This window comes from Gossypium hirsutum, chromosome D01, assembly GCF_007990345.1.
Source record: "Gossypium hirsutum isolate 1008001.06 chromosome D01, Gossypium_hirsutum_v2.1, whole genome shotgun sequence".
NCBI lineage: Eukaryota > Viridiplantae > Streptophyta > Magnoliopsida > Malvales > Malvaceae > Gossypium > Gossypium hirsutum.
The window spans coordinates 15,069,301-15,085,805 of NC_053437.1; the positions used below are offsets into that span (position 1 = coordinate 15,069,301).

At 31.2% G+C, this 16,505-nt stretch overlaps 1 protein-coding gene across 2 annotated transcripts; it reads left to right on the forward strand.

Annotated features, from left to right (window-relative positions):
• Positions 1-12,859: 12,859 nt before the first annotated feature.
• Positions 12,860-16,505, forward strand: LOC107922170 (uncharacterized protein At1g76660). Of its 2 annotated transcripts, none has more exons than XM_016852061.2 (3): positions 12,860-13,415; positions 14,555-15,746; positions 16,031-16,505. In XM_016852061.2, the coding sequence occupies exons 1-3, from the start codon at positions 13,377-13,379 to the stop codon at positions 16,234-16,236; spliced, it is 1,437 nt and encodes a 478-aa protein (XP_016707550.1). In that variant the 5' UTR covers positions 12,860-13,376; the 3' UTR covers positions 16,237-16,505. The 2 variants fall into 2 exon arrangements, with proteins under 2 accessions (XP_016707550.1, XP_016707549.1); XM_016852060.2 differs by having other exon boundaries at positions 13,042-13,415; positions 14,552-15,746.

Here is a 16,505-nt window from a genome sequence, read left to right on the forward strand (position 1 = left end):
GTGCTTTTGAAAAGCTTGTATTCTTATGAGTGGAGATGTCACGTAATTAATGAATGAGTTCATTTTTAATTTTTAGGACTTAATTATTAGTTAGTTTGGGCACAATGTAAGACTTAATTAAGTGATTTGATTTAATTTTTGCCTAATTAGAAAATCCGACATGCTGTGATAATAGATTGTCTACTGCTTTATCTCCTTGCCAAGATCTGCCTACAAGTTAATCATCACTGATTTAATGGAACACGTGATTGAAATTCTTTGTTAGTATTAAATTCTGCTAGAGAAATACCCTTACAATTTTGTTTTGTGCCAAAGAGGTCCTTCGTTCCGTGATTGAAATAGTTCAGAGTTAGGCAGTAAAAGTATTACGAATGCTTTATATTAGGATTCAAATTAATTTTATCTTATTATTTAAAAAATGAGCAAATTAGTCTATGTGCATTAGATTAAAAAGTAAACCGGTTTTTTTGTTAAAATTTCGTCCAAATTTATTGATAAAAATTAATGTTGCTAATAGAATAATTAGACAGTTATATGTGCGTGACATATGTACCTCATTTTAACATATAATGATCAAATTTTAATAGTAGAAATGGATGATTTTTTAATAGAATGACCAATTTACTCTTTGATCTAATATAGAGGTAGATGGACTAATTTGTCCATTTTTTGAGTAGAGAAAATAAAATGCAATCTGACTTCTAGTACAATAACCTTCACGATATTTTAATCAACTAAGGTTGTTTTTCAAACACCAACACTTGCATTGACCTTAATACAAATTGGTTTAGATTCAAAATGAGTAATTTTTATAACTTACATTAAAAAGCAATGTTTAATAAAAAATGATAAATTCAAAAAATTATTAAGTTAGGTTAATTTTAAAACTTTAAGTTGTTTTTTTTATTACAAAATATTTTTCTTTTGGTAACTACTAGACTCTAATGTCATGTGCATTTCATGTGATTTTATTAGTTTAATTTTTAAATTAGTTTTAAAACATTATATTTTAAATTACTATAATTAGTTCTTATTCAAAATTTTTAAATATAATTAAATTATATTTACTTATTTAACAATTCAAATATTATAATAAAAAATTTTAAATCATAATGAAAGTATTTTTAACATATTCAATACACTATATAGTTTTACTTCATATAATTAACACAATAACTAATTAACTTAATATATAAATTATTTTGATAATTCAAATATAGTGTCAATAAAAAATTCTAATCATTATTAAAGCATTTGTAAAACTATAAAAACATTGATATATTGTAAATTAAACTCTTCACAATTCAAATTTATTTTATTTCTTAACACTCAATAAATTGACAATAATAATTTGTTGATAATATACAATCAATATAGATATAATATAATAGTTTATATTATATTATAAAAATATTATTTTATAAAATTTTATATAATAAATATAAAGTCACTTATTATATAAATAATTATAACAAAAGTGATATAATCTTTTTCTTCTTACCTTTTGGTTAATGTAAACATAATAATTTAAATATAAAATAACTTAATATAAAATTTGACTTTTTTCCTTATTATTATGTAAATTTATTTAATAATTTTCTTTTAATAGAATAAAAATTGTTATATATATCTTATCAAATAAAATCTTTGAACCAATTATTTTAGTTAAATCTTATAAATAGTAAAAAATATTTAAAATTGCAAATTCAATAATACAATGAATAACAAAGACTATATTGATTGGTTCAAAAGTTTTTCTAAACTCATGCTTTTATATATACTAGCTTTCTTCCTTATGTGTCCATGACTGATATCTCGAAAAACATCATCAACTGAATGATCCTTTTTGACCCCAGAAGAAAGTTGAGATTGTTCAACATCTTTGTTTTGATCATCATCTAGGTTCACATCTACAACTACATGAGTTTTTGCATTAATGAGTTTTTACAACATTCTTAGTGCTTAGAGCAGTGGTCATTGAGTCTGTGACTTCGTGTTTTACTTTTTCATCTTCAGTATTCTTCTCAACTACACAATCATTAATCACACATTAAAGGACATTATTACCTTTTGAGTTCATTTATTGCATAATTTGAAGGCCTTGTTATTGCTTGAATATCCTAGGAAAATCCCTTCATCATTCTTTGAATCAAAATTGCCTTGATATTCTCATTCTTTCAAGGTGTAGCAAGTGCTCCTAATCACATGAAAATATTTGACGTTTGACTTCCTCTCTTTCCACATCTTGTAGGGTGTCATATGAGTCTTTAGTCTAATAAGAGCCCTATTTATTACATAGACTATAGTGTTCACAACTTCAGCCCAAAATCTATGAGCAACTCTGTTGTTGTTAAGCACCATTTGTACCATCTCCTTATGGTGTGGTTCTTGTGTTCCACAACTCCATTCTAACGTGGAGTCTTAACAATAGAAAATTCATGCTTTATTCCTTCTTCATTACAAAATCCAATGGATTCTTCATTCTTAAACTCACAACCATGGTCACTTCTTATTCTCACAATTGTACCTATGGTTTGTCCCTTTTCATTCATAAGTTTTTTGCACAATTTCATAAATTCTTCAAAATGCATCAAACTTTTCTCTAGAAAATCTCACCCATGTGGATCTTGAAAAATCATCTACACATACCAAAACTTATCACTTTCCTCCAATGTTTTCAGTTTGCATAAGGACTATGAGATCCATATGAAAAAGCTTAAAAGGAGCAATGGTTTGAATAAATGATAACTATTGATGTGACTCCTTATGTTGCTTCCCCTTCAAGTAGCCACTACAGACCATAGGAAAGGCTTAACCCAATTTAAGAATTCCTCTTACAACATCGTAATGAACTAGACATTAAAGGCTTTTGTAGTGAATGTAACCAAGTTTTTCATGCCACAAATCGAGTTCATGGATACTAGCCTTTTTGCAAATGGTGGTTTGAACAACCCTATAGTAGTTATCAAAGTTCCTTGTGTTGGATCAGGTGCCCTAAGTGTAGTATTTTCGTCTAAGTACAATTGTAATTTTTTGAATAGGTTGGTTAATAAAATTATTCATGAATTATATTAATACTTTGTATATTGTCCTCACATGGTTTCTCTACGCAAAGAAAAATGAAAACAAATGTTGCTCACTGGTTGTCTAATGTTTAACTAACACTAAGCAGTATTACATGGAGGAATCGTAATACAAAAGATAACTTATATCAGTAGATGAACCTAAACATGTCTTTAGTCTAACCAAAAATGAACAAAAAGATTGAAAGATTAACATGTTGTCTATCAAGTCCAATTGGGGATATGCTTTGTCTTGAGCATCGGAGTGAACGACTTCTAGAAGATAAAGACATTGATGTGACTGACTGGACTAACAGTACATCGAATTGGACTCAAACAGAATAGATCTTGAATCCGTTTATGGATTTATTCACTTGTGATGTTCATAGTGTGACATACCTAAATCCTGAATGGATAGTGGATTATGTATGCGTGACTCGTACACTTTGATGCAAGTAAAAGCTTGAGTTTGAATAGATAAGGAACCAAAAGTTGGTGCATTGGGTGTACGACTTCTATAACACGTAGTGTCATTCACAACAGTGGAATTCATAACCCAATACATCGGTAAATGATATCCTCTCATTGGCATTACATGGTTGATGAAAAGTAAACGTGGCCACGAGTCGTTTGTCTTTGTGATGGATGACTTGATCACTATTTGATAGTGATTTACTTTTCATGAAGGAAGATGAAATGGTCACCATGAAATAGAATAAGATCATATTAAGAGAACGAATATTATCCCAAAGAAATCAATGATATACTATAAAAGTAACACACTTATGACAAGGCCATTAGACGAGAACTGAATAGTTGATTTCGTAATAGTATATCGTTAAGGAGAGCTCAGTTATGATACTATAATGGAATGGTGTCGTGACTAAATGAGTTTATAATTAATAGGCGAAAAATTGAGACTTAATTATAAATCATTTGAGCCTGAATTGTATATGTCCAATAGATCCCTCCGCTAGTTCATTGAAACCAGAAATGAATTGTGTGTTTGAATCAAAATGAACGAAATGAATAGAAACAAAAAAATGGAAAACATTCTGAAATGATTATGATTTTCTCCGAAATGAGAAATAAAATCATTTGGAAATGAATGTGGGTCTCTCAAAAACTGGAAATGGAAATGAAAATGAAAATGAGAAATGATTCATTTGCAAATATATATATGGATTACTCAGAATTGATCGGAAGAATGAGTTTATGTTTTTGAGCAGTTTTAAAACCTGAAAATGAAAATAAACCAATCAGTCCTAGCGAACAAGTTGAGTTGTGAAATATTGAATATATTTTATTGGAAAATTTACCAAAGGTAAAATCGTCATAATTTTATCAAGGGTAAAATTGATATGAGAAAATTAATATTCATTTTGGAAAATTGAAGAATATGTATTGGGTTGGCTTAAATTATAAAGTGTTAGGTTAAAAGTCCAGAAAACAAATATAATTGGGCCCAATACAATGAGATGCCTGAACCCTCATGTAACACCCTTAACCCTTATTCGTTGCCAGAACAAGGTTACGGAGCATTACCGGACTTTTCATATCATTTAACATACATATCAGAAACTAATCGTAATAACTCATATTGTTCCTTATATGAGCCCTCAAGGCCCAAAATACATATTAGAAATAAATCGAGACTAAACCAAAAACTCAAAGAATTTTTCAAAAAATATAAAAAAAATTTTAATGGAGCAAGGGACACACGCCCGTGTGGCCAGGCTGTGTGGCTCAGACGGTCAAGAGACACGCCCGTGTCTCAAGCTGTGCGGGCATTCAAAATAGGGGCACACGGCTGTGTCCTAGCCCGTGTCCAAATTAGGGAGCTTATTGACTTAGGTCACATAGCCAAGACACACGCTCGTGTGCTAGGCCGTATGAGCCTACTGACTTGTAATATTAAGGTACATGGGTCACAAGGCCAAGCCACATGTCCGTGTGCTAGGCCGTGTGAAAAATCCTGGGTATTCTGATTTACAATTTAATATATGCAGGGGACATACGGCCAAACCACACACCCATGTGCTAGGCCGTGTGTCACACACGGCTGAGACACACGCTCGTGTCTCTGCCCGTGTGGATGTAAATAGGCCATTTCAAGGCCATATTTCTCACCCATTTAGATATCAACCTGAACAAAACATTTTAACACATCAATATACAATAACAAAGCAATCAAAACAAGTCAAACTCATGTTTTATACACAATATATCATCTCATATACTCTAAATACTCAAACTTACCTATTTAGTCCATTTAACAAATTTCACTAAGAGTTACTACTAATTAAATACCTATAAGCATACATTATTCACACCCACATCACAAATTTACTTCATCACCAAATCAAAATATATTTCTAAGTTGATTATGTAAACAAAATATCATTCATAACATCTATACAAGCCAACTTTAATATAATCTACATCAATCCCTATACATGCCATATAAACCATGTTTAACGCTTCAAAAAAAAAACTACCAGAATAAGTTGGATAGTGTAACTTGATGTGTTGATCCGATCTTTCGACCTCACGAAAATCTACAAAGACATTAAACAACACAGGTAAGCTTAATGAAGCTTAGTAAGTTCGATGGGTTACACATAAATCTTATCGAACCTACTATAACAAATCAATTAAATAATTTCATTCAATGTAAACTCCCTACCAATCATAACTTTAATCGATGAATACACTTATATCAGATCAATACCAATAACAAACAATATGTCTTTCAATTTCAATTTCATAAGTCACTTACCAAATCTTCCCAAATCGAAAAATGACTTACGGATAAGAGTACATCATTTTTAGACGCCCGAAGGCTGAACAGAAGCTCATGAGAGCTAAATAGAAACCCATAAGGGTTGAACGGAAGCTTGTAAGAGCTAAACAGAAACCCATAAGGGTTAAACAGAAGCTCAATAGAGCTGAACAGAAACTCATATGAGTTAAACAGAAGCTCGTGAGAGCTAAATGGAAAGTAAACACGAAATTTCACAACAAATGACGAACCTCAATTTACTTGGGTAATTTGCCGTCATTTCCTCCAATGTCGTCTTACGCCACACAACGATTGTACTCAAATATTGCGTTCCATTTAATCCGAATATTTAATTCAAAAGCATAACTCCAATAATAATTCATTTACAACAATAGAATAAATACAAAATACCATTCACCACATCAATGTCAATATTAAAGTTTAACCGTACGAACTTATCTGGATTGAATTGTAATATTTGCAGAAGTTTAGGGGCTATTCCACTAATTTTTCTTTTTCACGAGTATTTACGGAATCTTGATCTAAAATATAAAATTATTCATTCATTAGCACATATTTCAGTTCCAATTCATTTTACCATTAATACCCTTTAATTTTTCTAATTTACATAATTACCCTAAACTTTTATAACTTTTACAATTTAGTCCCTTAACTAATTAATCTATCAAATTAACTATTTTTTTCTCAATTAACAATTTATCTAAATATTATAAGCTATCATACAATCCTTGATAAAATATAAATAATATCAAACCCTAATTTTTTAACTTCTCCACAATTTGATCCTAAAATCAATATTTAACAAAATCACTTTATAGAATCATCATATAACAAAATTAAAGCTTTAAATCTATGTTACTCATCAAAAAATATAACATTCATCAATGGTAACTTTCAAAATTTCTAATAGAATAAAAAACTAAGGTAATATTTAGTTGGACTTAATTGTAAAAGTCTCAAAAACATAAAAATTCCAAGAAATAGGCAAGAATTGAACTCACTTGAAGTAAAAATATGAAAAACCAGCTTAAGGACCTCTTCTATGGCTGTTTTGGCTGAAATTTTGGAGAAGAAATGTCTAGAAAATCTTTTAATTACCTATTTGTTTTATTTTTTTAATTTCCACTAATTTACCATTTTACCATTCATCCATTTTATTTTATTGTTTCTCTGCTTATGCCACCTCACCCTTCTCATTTAGGTTTATTTACCCTTTAAGTCCTCTATTATTTACCAATTAAGCCATTTAATCACTATTTCTTTTAATTCACAAGTTTTGCACTTTTTTCAATTTAGTCTTTTTTAATTAATTAACTATCAAAACGTTAAAATTTTCTAATGAAACTTTAATGCTACCTTAATGACACTCCGTAAATATTTATAAAAATATTTATGGCTCGATTTATAGAATCAAGGTCTCGATACCTCATTTTCTAAACCACTTGACCTAATAAATCCTTATAAAACACAAATTACTAATTCAAAAATCTTTCTAAAACTAAATTTCACTCGTAAATACTAAATAATAAAATTTACGAGCTTACTCGTCGAATTTAGTGGCCTCGAACCACTATTTTTGACACCACTAAAAATCGGGCCGTTACACCCCATCATAATACATATGAGGGGAAGCACACCCTATTAGCCCCTCTCCTTCTCCTAGTTAGACTAGGAAGTTATTTTTCTATTTGAAATAAATTTTTACAATTCAACAAGGGTTCTACCTTTTCTCCCTATAAATTGATGGCACTGGTAGAGCTATTTACATAACTTGGAGAAATTATTACTTTGTCGAAAAATAGAGAGAATTTATTCTCAACTATCAAATATATTTTTCTAGAATAACAATTCTATCGGTTTCTGTTAAAGAGAGATTTTTTTTCACCCAAAGATAAATGAAAAATTTTTCTAGTTCTATGTTTTGATTCAATTGGTTCAAGCCCACACTTAAAGTAGTTCGTGACATGAGAATAGCAAAGAAAATCGTTTGGTTGAAAGCCAAAAAAGTCAAGGATCCGCTTATCCAAAAACACAGGTATGATTTTGATTCAAGGTTTATTGTTATAAATATCGCAAACTGGGTCAATTTTCAATTTTTTTATTTTTCGCTGTACAAGAAAACCGTTTTCAAACCAGATTTTTTCCAACACCTTGGTCCTTCCATGATGCATTCATTCATCTTGGATGACACCAAGCACTTGTCTTTGGTGAAATTAACAAGCTTGTCTTGGTCACATAGATGACTAATACTAACTAAATTGGCTTTCAGATCATCAACTAAGAATATTTTTTTTCAATATTGACATTCCAAGGAAATTGAATGTACCTTTTCCCAAGGATTTTTCCTTTCTTTCCATCTCCAAATGTAACTAGACATTCATGGTTTTGTTCAAAATTAGAGAAGCAATATGGGTTACCTATCATGTGACAAGAGAAACCATTGTCAAAGTGTTATGCATTATTCATTGTAAACTTCATGGATTGATGTACTACTAACAAGCATCTCTGATCCTTCTTCTTCCCAATAAACTTCTACTTTTTTCCACTAGCGGTGCTAGGTGCAGTGGGCACTAGTGCAAGCATTGCATGCTTCCACATCAAATTATGTAGTATTTTGAAATATCGTGTTCTAATATGTCCAAGTACACCACAATAATGAAAAATTACTCTATTATTAGAGTTTACAATCTTCTTAGTGGGATCAATACTGGTTTTTTTTAGCATTCACCAAGATAAACACAATTGGTGGATTTGACAAATACAGTTGGGTTTTTCACCACTATTTTTCCCTTTTTCTCAACATATCAAGCCCACTTTTTCCTAAATCCCTCTTACTAGTAATGAGAATCTCATCAAGCTTGTCATTTTTAATGTTAAAATCTTCAAGCATCAACTTTGTTGAATCAAGACCTTTTTTAGTGCTCATCAGGCTATCCAACTTCTTAGCAAGTTGATAATATTTTTCCTCCATTTGTTTGATTAGTTTCATATTTTCCTCATTGAAATAGGTGTTCTTTTGCATTAACTTGGCACTAACATCACATTCTTTCTCTCACTTCTCGAGCATGGTTTTATATGTCTATAAGAAATCCTCTCTAGATTCACCTTCAGAATCAATATCATCATCATTAGAGGTAATAAGGACAATAAATTTAAATGTTAATGCCACATAGTTGTGTAGGTGTTTTTCGTTTGAGTTTGAACTAGTAATAGAATCTTCACTGCTCCAAGTGACACACATGGACTTTTTTTCTTCAATGTGTTTACGCATTAAGCCTGGATGTGCACAAAACCTTGACATCCATGGCATTGGATTCCTTTCTTTTGTTCTTTGAAAACCTCTTCTATAATTACCATACCTTTAGTTCTATTTTTGGGAAGGTTTTTAGTTGCTTCAAACTTCTTGAATCTCTTAGATTACTTCTTGAAAGCTTTACTAAAATTTTAAGTAAGTGAAACTTTTTGTTCCTAAAGAACTTCAATCATAGTGAAACATGAGTCAATTGCAAAGCAATACTCTTTTCACATTTTGAATGCTTCTTTTAGATTCATCAAGGATCATCTCAAAAGTCTGTAAGGACCTAATTAGTTCAATCCTCGTACTGTCTATGTCTTTTGCTTCCTATATGACAATTACTTTGATGAAAAATCTCTTAAGCAGAGATCTTAGTACTATTCTAATGAGGTTTGAGATAAAATATTCATCTTCAAGTGCAAACATATGGTTTGACAAGACACACAACTCTGCAAAGAATTCACCAATTGTTTCATTATCTTGCATCTTCAAAGTTTTGAAATTTGTTGTCAACAATTGCATTTTTTATTGTTTCACTATATTAGTACCTCGATAAGCAGTCTCAAGGATATCCCAAGCCTTCTTAGAAGTTATGCACTTTGAGATTCTTTTGAACTCATGGGCATCCACACCACAAAAAAAAAATTTAGATCTTTGGAATTGGAATTAGCAAGTTGTTCTTCATCAGTAATCTAGGCCAATTTAGATTTTAGAGTTCTCCTCGTTGATGTTTCAAAAAAAGGGGTTCATAATCAGTGAGGATAGTACACCGATCTTTTTCATCCATAGACTTGATGAAGGCCTTCATTTTTTCCTTCTAGTAAGAGTAGTTGGAATAATCCAACATAAAGGGATGAGATACTAAAGATCCATCCATTTTTAATTATCAACACCAAAAAAATCCACTAGCTACATTAAATGAGAGGCTTTGATACCAATTGTTGAAGACTTAGTCGATAATTGCAATGCAAAATAGGCAATGCTAAAAGAAATAAAACTAACAGTGCCAACTAGAGGTGCCACAATGACAAGAATATAGAAACACACAACCAAGATATTTATGCTTTGGTTTCCTCACATCTACAAAGCCTAGCCAGTGAGATAATCCACTATCTTTCAACATTGTACAACAAGTAGTTTAAGTCCTAACCCACCTCAGTTTAACAACCTCACTTTTGCACTTAAAGATCCAGTCACTCACCTATAAGTTTTCCCTTTGAAAACTTAGGTTGTAAACCAAGTAACACACTTATTTACACTCTCGAAGCACTCACAATAACAAATTCCTTATTGAACAGATAAGCATGGAAAACTCTCGATACAAAACCTATACAAGTCTCAAGCATATATATACTTGTTTTGACTTGGTAACATACTAGATCAATTACAATCAAACTCACCTACAAAACAGTAGCTAAAATATCATATATAATATACTAATAAAGTCTAAGATACTTAGAACACATTTGAAAAATCAATCTTCAATGCAGTCTTAATCTAACCTCCTTATATCAAGAGATTCAACTGTTTGATCAAATCTGATTCAATCTTCAAGATATGTTTATTTATATTGATCAGTCTTCATAGATAGGCTATCATATTTCCACGATTAACGAAATTCTTAGCCCAAAGATTTTGTTCAAAAAGGTTATCAACTCCAAAAATGGCAAGCTATGTTGCCTATCGCAATGCCGGGCACCATGTCCATTACTTGTGGCACTACTTGAGTCATTGTTCACATAATTACCTTAATGGTCTAAAATATTGAACTTTTAGTTTAGGTTTAGTCCTTGATAACTTTATAGGGATGTTTGGTCATGTAATATAAGGTTATAAGGGGTAATTTTACATTTTAGAAGTATATTCTCATGCTTGGATGAAGAATATTACCTTATATAGAATTACCAATAGTGCAAGTGTACCAATAAATTTGTTATGTGAATTGCAACTACTAAAAACAACTTAAAAATGGAAAAGTAAAACAAAGAACACAACCAACTAGTTACGCAATTCAGATCCAATTCTACGCCTATTGGGCCTTGCATAGAGGTATGCTTCCACATATAAGGTTGTGTTTATTTCATTGAAACAACTTTCGAAAACTAATTTCTAGAAAATGGATTTATTTTATGAAAAAGTTGATATTTTCCAATGTTTGGATGATTATGTGTAAAATATTTTCCATTATTTGGCAAATTTTCTTGAAATAATTTTCTAAAATTTGTTTTTAGTGAAACAAACACAATATAAGTATATTTGTTACAAAATATTATATTAGCATTTTCTTTTAACAATTGAAATTTATTTTATAAAAAATAATATTTTTAGAATAACTAATATCATATATAAACTTAATAATAAAAATGTCTAATTAAAAATTAATATAAATTAAATATATTACATATATGAGAATGGATAGCGACACATTAAACTGGAAGGGATAAATGAAACAAAACATGATTTAAACAAATATTAATATTTATATAATTAAAATATTTATATTTTATATTGATTATTAAATATTTATAAATTGTAATATATATTTATTATTAAAATATAAATACAAATATTTTTAATAAATATATTATTTGAAATTTGAAATTATTATTGTTAAATTTTATTATTAAAATAAAATTGTAGTATTAAAAATTATTAAAATAATAAATTATATTAATAATTTATTATATTATTAAATAGAAATAATTAAATATGTGTTTTGAGCATTAGAATATTAATTTTAATATTTTAAATTTTTTAAAAATTAAAATAAAATTATTAATAATATAATAATATTAGGTTTGCTCATAGATGTGCTCTTTTTTGAAAAACGACTTATGTTTTTCAAAATGGTAAGTAAATTTACAATAAAATGAGCTTATTTGTAGTTGATTGTAAGTCATTTTCAGTTGATTAACCTATTTTTCATGAAACAAACATAAGAAAATGCAGGATATATTATAAGTCATTTTCCATAAAACAAGTGTATCCTAATTTTTTTTTTATGATTTGACATGACAGATATTAATTTATCAAGTTTTACATTAAATTTAATTTTATGGTTCTCACAAAGTTTTGATACATTTGTTCATATATATATATATATTGCATATTTGTGTTATTTCTATGCCATGTGATGTTATTATTATTTTTCTTTTTATCATAATAATACAAAGTTGATTCTAAAATCGTTGTTAGCGATAAACTCGGTTAAGTAATAAAGAAATTGAAAAGATCGAATACAAATATTTTACGTGAAAAAACCTTTCCGAAGATGATAAAAAATCACGGGTAAAGATAATTTCACTAAAACGGCAAAAACGAAGAGTACAAAAGATAGAGATAAAACTAAACCTCGAAACCCGAAATAAGAATCCTCAAAATCTAAACATAAAATTCTCTGAAAACTTGTAAAAACTAGTACTTAAATGTGTAATAAATTATTTTTCTAAGGTGGAAAAAGGACATATATATATATATATAACTTAAAAATAGGAGGCATAACCCCACAATCATTTACTTAAGAATTAAGTAATTATACTAAGCTTACTAGTTAACAATGTATTTTATTTTTGAAACATCTAATTCATTTCATAATTAAAAATTTAATATGATGATGAACATATTGTAGTATGAAACAAAACAAAAAGTAACAGACTCTATTTCTTTTTGCCAAAGTTGATAGCTTCCCTTCGATTTCTTGTATATTTTTCTTCTTAATATCTAATTTCTAGTATAAAATGGAAGATGTGATAACTAATTTAAGTAGATGACCATAGTCTTAATTAGTGGTAGAGGAAGTATCCATGAATTGAGGCCCACTGGAATGTCATGCCTCCACTCTACTTTAATTAATTCCCACTTTCTTCCTAATTTCACACTCTGCCTCTAATCAATATATATATCCAGTCGCAATTTAATATTAATAAAACTAAAAGACGAAGGAAAAAAAAAAAGGTAAGCAAGTAGCAGGCCAGGCCTAGAGCAGTGTAAAGAGTAAAGAGTAAAGAGTAAAGAGTAAAGGAGTGTTGTTGCTCTTCTTCATCTTCCAAATGTTAGTGAAAGAAATGTAATGAATGATGGCTTCTTCAAACCTCCTCCTCTTAATTTAGCTTTCTTCTACCATTTCATATGTTTTCTTTTCATACTACTGCTGCTCCTATATCAAAACTAACTTCTTAATTCCGAGTAAAAGGAAAGAAAGAAACCGCCGCCCCTCATGGGTTCCGAGCAGAACAGGTTCCCTCAGCAAGAACGGGTACGGTTTTTTGGTACCTTGTTGTTTAGATCTGTTCCTTATGCCTCCAATTTTGTCTCAGATCTGATTTCTTTTTTCCTATTGCTTCTTATTACTACTGGCGTCTACTCTGCTTAGATTTGCTTGCTACTTGTAATATGCTGGTGTTGTGTTTCTTGTTTCTTAGAAAAAAAAATACTAAAAGAAGAAAATTTAAACTGATCTGAAGAAGAAGATAATTTTTATCTAAGCTGGGCCCATTTGATTGAGACCTACACTCTTGATGAAATGCTGGATTCTTGGTGTGGTTAATTGGCTTTTTGTTTTGTTTTGTTTTGTTGAATTGTCACCAGTCGTCAGATTTTTTTAATTTTTTAATTTTATTTTTTGAAACCATACATATTGCACTCTTGTTCAATCTATAGATCCAACTACTTCACCACTTCCTTACTGCTTGGCTTGTTCAAATCTTGTTTACCAAAGAATTTTTGTTAATTACAGTTAACTATTTAAAATACATAGATCCCTTAACCATGCCTAAGTTTAGGGTTTAGGGTTGCATTCTTCTAGACTGGCGCTCTTTTTCTTTTACATAAAATTCTTGTTCTCGTTCAGGGAACATGAGTTTTCTGTTTTGGGTTATTAGGTAGAATTACCATACCTGGCTTTGGGTTATCATTTATAGTTTGGTTTTACCTGCAAACACCGTTCAGTCTCTCATCTCTGTAAGGATTTGCTCCCTCTCTTTCGTAACGTGTGTGCATGTGAGATGTGTCTCTATGTGCAAAATCTTTTGACACATATCCAAAAAGATTTTTATGTGATCTGTCGGTATATAACATATATTGTATATATCTATGCTTCAATGGTGCTCACTTTTTTTTAAATATATATTATTTCCCAAGTGTATTACAGATTCTTTATTTCTTGTACATGGATTCTGAAAATTCTGGGTATTTGTTATATGCGCCATCTTTTAATGTTGCAGTAGCCAGTAGGTTTAGATATATTTGTAGCGCTTGATTATGTTATTCTGAATTTGTCTGGCTTTTGTAGAAACTATGAGGGTTGCTAGTTTTAACTTGTTTAATTTCAAATTTTTTTTCTTATTGACTATTGAGGATCTGAAATAACCTTTCAATGTTTAATCTTGTCAGCAGAAGAGATGGGGAGGATGCTGGGGGGCGTTTTCCTGTTTTGGTGGTACACAGAAAGGTGGAAAGCGTATTGTACCTGCATCTCGTATGCCTGAGGGCAATGCATCAGCCACCCAGCCTAATAATGGTACTCAGGCTGTTGCTGGGTTGACCAACCAAGCTACTACGTTAGCTCCATCTCTTCTAGCACCACCTTCTTCTCCAGCGTCATTTACAAATTCTGCACTCCCTTCAACAGCTCAATCACCAAGTTGCTTCTTGTCATTATCGGCTAACTCACCTGGAGGACCATCATCCACAATGTTTGCCACTGGACCATATGCCCATGAGACACAACTAGTTTCTCCTCCTGTTTTCTCAACCTTTACTACTGAGCCTTCCACCGCTCCTCTCACTCCCCCTCCTGAGTTGGCCCACCTGACTACGCCCTCTTCACCTGATGTCCCTTTTGCACGGTTCTTGACATCTTCTGCAGATCTTGAAAGTGCTAATAAGACTAATTATATTGCTGCAAATGATCTTCAAGCTACATATTCACTGTACCCTGGCAGTCCTGCCAGTAGCCTCAGATCACCAATCTCTAGGACCTCAGCTGACTGTTTGTCATCATCCTTTCCTGAACGGGAGTTCCCTCCGCAATGGGATCCTTCAATTTCTCCCCAGAATGGCAAACATTCTAGGAGTGGTTCTGGCAGGCTATTTGGGCACGATGTAACTGGTTCCTCCATAGGGTCTCAAGATACTAATTTCTTTTGCCCTGCTACATTTGCTGAATTCTATCTGGATCAGAACCCACTTCCACATGCTGGTGGGAGATTAAGTGTTTCAAAGGATTCAGATGTTTACCCTACCAGTTGCAGTGGGCATCAAAATAAGCAGAGTAAAAGTCCTAAGCAAGATGTAGAAGAACTTGAAGCTTACAGAGCCTCCTTTGGATTTAGTGCAGATGAAATAATCACCACTACCCAATATGTGGAGATTACTGATGTTACAGATGATTCATTTACAATGAGACCTTTTCCTATAGATAAACCTGCTTTTGAAGAAAGTACAGAACCTGCATCGATTGCCAAAGGATCAAAGACAGATAGGATACAGGAAAACTTTCTGGATGAGAAGAAAGGAAAATCAAAATCTGATATTGTCAATTGGGCTGTACACCATGATGTGCAAGTTGCATGCAATGGATACGAAGGTAAAATGCCCTCTAGTTGATTTAAAGTTCATTTATTATTCTGGCTGTTGGTTGTGGAGAAATCATGGGACCAAAATTTTACTGAGAATGTGGCATTTTCATATTTAACCTTCTAAGCATTCTGGATTTCATCTATTGCATAATTTCTAAATAATGAATAGGGCATATATATATATTACTTCGTCTTGGTATTTGAACGAGTTTATGCTTCATTTCAGTCATGAAGATAGTTATTGTGCCCTGTTGCATGAAATTCAGTAACGTTCTCTCCTAATATGGTGCAGATCAGAAATCAAGGAGGCAGGTGGGTGATGTCTCAGGATCAAGTACACCTATCAACCATACCTTGACTGATGAAGAGGATATATACTTGAAGAAGAGTTCATCAAGGAGCAGGAAATATCAACTAGGCTTGTCTAGCTCTGATGCAGAGATTGACTATAGGAGAGGAAGGAGCTTAAGAGGTAAAGGAGATTTTGAATGCCATTGAGAAACAAGTAAGGTATGAGCTGCTTCCCGATGTAGTGAACTGCAGTTTTCTTTTGTTATAACTTGTGTTAATGGTTCTTTCTTTTGTTGTCCATCTCTGGGTCGGGTGTGTGACCTGATCTCTCTCTCTGATTACGAGTGTATTCTGTTATATTGACCCTAGCTTCCTGCTTCACTATGATTTACATGTTTTGTGATGCATGTAATCATATCTATATTATACTCTTGTAAAATGCAATTTACAGCTCAATTTACATGTTTTGTAATGCA